Raw genomic sequence first — 3,926 nt, forward strand, 5'->3', positions numbered from 1 at the left:
AGCTGAACGCCGGAGATGGTTGCTTTGACAAGACCAGGGGGGAACCCTCGGGCGCGTCTGAAAGAGTCTCCGTCGGAGGCGTGTCGAGTCCACGTCGAATGAAATGGCCGAGGAGGTCGCTGTTGTCAACCTTGGGCGCAGCGGGTAACTCGCCAAGCTGGAGAATCCGCTTCTGGAGAGTCCAGCTGGCGCTCCGGTACTCGTAAAGTCGCGACCCAGGCACGGCGTCAACGAAGCGGTCCAGATAGAGATCCTCGCTAACGATCACCGGATTGCCATTCTTCGTGCCATTGCTGCTGGTGCGCTGAATCATCACTTGCAAGATTGTGGGCGGCTTGACCGAGCAATCAATGCCACTGTATCGAGTGTAGCCGCTGTCTTCGACGTACTCGAGATCGAAGTTCCGACTGAGAGCATCGTTGATGTCACACGGTCCGCTTTGAGAAGGAAAGGCGCTAACGTAGCGGTCGAACGTTACTTGGACTTGAGGCTCTTGCCCATCTTTCTGGTTGCGAGTTTTGATCGAGATGTAGAAGATATCCATGATGAGGTCGAGCTGCATGCCATCTTCCGTAACACGGGTGTGCTTGATGGCGCCCTGGACTCTATCCAACAAGCGACCCAAAACTTCTCCGACATCCTGTTGTTCAGTACCAGACGAGCGCTTCTGCGTCTCGAGAGCAGCAAGAACCCGTGCGTCGTTCATGGGATCGTCACTGTCAGCCACAGCGACGGCAGTGTCTTGGTTGCTCTGCAAGTGTCCAGCATCGCCCTCGATGGAAGGTAGAACCTCTCCTTCCAAGGGGCCGCCCACCTTGTCCGAGTTGACATCAATCTCCATAGCATCGCCGATCAGGGTCTTGCTGCTGCCGGTGCTAGCAGCGTCAGAGACCGCGTCCACAGATACGATGACAATGTCGATGTTCTGTCCGTTGTGAGCGCCGTAGGCAGTTTCGGCATGTTCGACATGTTCGACGTGCTCGGTCTGTGTCTGAGGCGCATCCGGAGGGGGCGGGCAGGAAGAGGGGGTGGCGCTGGAAATTGGACGCCCATGACATCGGGTAGACTCTTCGACTGGCTAGAGCCCTGGTCCTTCGAAGCACCCTCCGCAACCTCTTGGACCAGGAAGAGGGCAGCGTTGGCCAGGCGCTGTGCGGGTTTGACGGCAACTTGGTCGCTTGGGTACAAGCTGTTGAACAGCTTCCACAGCTCCTCGGCGCCTAAAAAGTGTCAGTCTTGGTCATGATGATCAGGGGTCATCCACCAAGCACGGACATGCGAATGATACAACAGCATCAGGACGGGTCAGCGGCATGCGGTTGCTACCAATGCGACGTGCGGCGATGCTCTCATCGCTGAGGTCCAACTTGTGGTCGTCGAAGTTGAGGACTAGATCTCTCACCGGTTTGACAGTGTAGAGATATTGCAGGATGCTGTTCAGGTAACATGTGTTGCCAATGTTCTTGAGGCCGACGGGGAGATCATAGCGCACCACAAGCGCTTGGGCAGCTGTGAGCTGGTCGTCTTGCGATAGCATGAGTTCCTGGGCAAATGCCGCGAGACGGTCGCTCTTTCTGTTCCGCGAAATCGTATCGAGAGCTTCAAGGCATTCATCCTTGATGTACTGGTTTCCAGGGTGGCTCTTGATCTGCATTCTGGGTTAGCTCTGTCTGTTGCCAAAAGTGCAGGATATGGCAGAAACTCACCTTGGTGCTAGCCATGGTCTCGATGAACTCGTCGTCATACTGTTCATTCGCTTCGAGCCACACAAAAGCGGTGTTGAGAGACATTGGGCCTTGCGCCGCCTCAATCAAGCGGTCACTCTTCCTCGAACGACCCAGAACCAGAAGGAACTCTTTGGCGAGACCTTCTTGTCCTGGATCGTTCTGAACCTTCTCCTTGAATTTGCTCACAATGACATGGTCGCCCACTGCTTGAATGTTGTCAAGGCCGAAAAAAGAAGCGGCCTGCCATATCATGGCTGTGTCATCGTTGTCACCGTTTGCAATCACGGCGGCACCAGGGTGGTCGATCTTTGATTCCTCCACAGTCGCCTGAAGCATCAGTTCGTCATCTCCCAGGCGTTTCGCATTATTAGCGAGTGCATCAGTGAGGAGCTTGCGGTTCGCAGGCCATATCAGGCACTGGCGGTAGTACGCAAAGAGCGTCAGGCTCTTGTCAAAGTTGGGAAGAACTCCCAAGAGCGAGAATTCAGCATCGCGCGGGTTAATGCTCTGGACATGGAAAGACTTGTTCTGCGGCCAGTTGAAGCAATGGAGCGCTTTCTCTAGCCGGTCTACAGCTGAGTCATGGTGTGGCGATGCAGGGCCTTGCTGGCCGAGGGCGATGATGCGGTTCTCAACTTCGAAGCGCATGTCTTCGACGAACGAGCGTAGCGTTCCAATCTGCGTGGGCGGATTAGGGGGTTCGAGAGGCTCAGGAACGAAATAGTCCTCATCAGCACCGTCGTTGTCAAGCGTTTGCTCCACGAAACCCAGTGCGTTGAAGAGAGGCCAGAGTTCTTCGCCGAAGGAAACTAAAAATCGCTTATTACGCTATGAAATCTTTCGACTCTGGGGGTCGCTCAGTCGTTTTATCAGATACGTGTCGAGCAAGTGAAGGCCGGACGAGAGCCAATCATCCTTAAACTCGGCAAAGCGCTCGGGCTGCGTCTGCCGGGCTTCTTCCAGGCGTTTGCGGGCACCATTCATGTCTTGAAGTGCCTTGAGCCACTCAAGGTTGAGACGAGGGAGATACGTTTCCACGGTCACTTGTAGGGAGCAGGAGGCGCCCGAACATTTGTACTGTGTCCGGCCGACCAGGGGAGACCGATGGGGGTCAGCCAGCTGCTCGCATTCCTTGGATGACCAAGTGCTCTCGTGAACGAGATGGTGCGCCAGGTCCTCGGCCTCGGGTGGACAGTCGAGGCTACCAGTGTAGTGGGCAACTCCAGCATTGCAAAGGCCTTGAGCGCGGGACTCATCGTAGACGACCTTGACAACGATGTGGTGATCGCAGCCTCGACACAGAAGCGACAAGATAGTCGGGTTCGCGCCCTCGATGTTGCTCTGCTCTGGGAAGACCTTGAAGTCGTGCGAATGAGAGAACAGTTCAGGTTGGAGGTAAGCAAGACGTTCGTCCACGGACAATTTCACAGAATTCTCGACTTCGTGTATGAGGCCGGAAAGGAGATCGTAGATCCATCGAGGGGCTGTTCGGCCGCCCTCAGAGGAAGGCTGCAGCGACATTTCGACGATCTGCAACTGTATCAGCTTGCTGCAGGCGGGGGATGCCAAGATAGAGTCATATCGTGGTTACCTCTGAGCCCTGGGATCTCTCGGATCGGCCGTGTACCCTGGTGTTCGTGGCGCCGAGGTCTTCCTCTTCTCAATCTTGTGGTTGAAGCTCTTGGAAGGTGGGTAGAAGCGGATAAAGGCACAGAGGAGTGTCCCGAAGAAGGACCACGTTATTTAGACGTGTTTTTGTATCGTGGAGCAAGGTGTAGGGCAACTCCCTACCTGGGGAGAGGGGAAAAGATGACTCGTCCTGAGGTGGTCGTCGCCGCGGCGATGAACAGGGTGCAAAACGACGCAGTCAGCAGGCTCCGATATTGAGAAGCCGGAACAGCCTGCACAGGAACCCTCACAAAGCCGGCGAATGGGTAAATCTTTCGCAGCCCTAATTTCGCAGAAGCCGAAAGGCAGCTCGACTGGTTGATATCGCGAATGTGAAGGTTGGCGTGATATAACGCGCAAGGCCGCAAGGTTGACACCTGGTTCTCTTACGTGCCGAGTATCAGAGGTTGGATGATCACGCCCACAGACGCCGAGGAGGTATGGTAGGCTCGTAGAGGGAACAGCAACGGATGTGTGACTTCGGGGATCGTTCTCGAAGAGCAGCGAGTGCAAGTGTACGTGAGCGCAACG

The 3,926-nt window shown here is 55.5% G+C and overlaps 1 protein-coding gene across 1 annotated transcript in view; it reads right to left on the minus strand.

Annotated features, from left to right (window-relative positions):
* The window catches only part of VDBG_07511 (conserved hypothetical protein), a gene marked incomplete at both ends in the record, with an annotated part of 4,540 nt that extends 1,292 nt beyond the window's left edge, over nucleotides 1-3,248 (minus strand). Inside the window, 5 exons of the mRNA XM_003002006.1 lie at nucleotides 46-925; nucleotides 1,048-1,220; nucleotides 1,276-1,648; nucleotides 1,707-2,536; nucleotides 2,705-3,248. Of these exons, the coding sequence (XP_003002052.1) occupies nucleotides 46-925; nucleotides 1,048-1,220; nucleotides 1,276-1,648; nucleotides 1,707-2,536; nucleotides 2,705-3,248 (2,800 nt within the window). The remainder of the gene's footprint in view (nucleotides 1-45; nucleotides 926-1,047; nucleotides 1,221-1,275; nucleotides 1,649-1,706; nucleotides 2,537-2,704) is intronic.
* Nucleotides 3,249-3,926: the final 678 nt, after the last annotated feature.

Source organism: Verticillium alfalfae, genomic scaffold (genome assembly GCF_000150825.1).
Source record: "Verticillium alfalfae VaMs.102 supercont1.10 genomic scaffold, whole genome shotgun sequence".
Taxonomy (NCBI): Eukaryota; Fungi; Ascomycota; class Sordariomycetes; order Glomerellales; family Plectosphaerellaceae; genus Verticillium; species Verticillium alfalfae.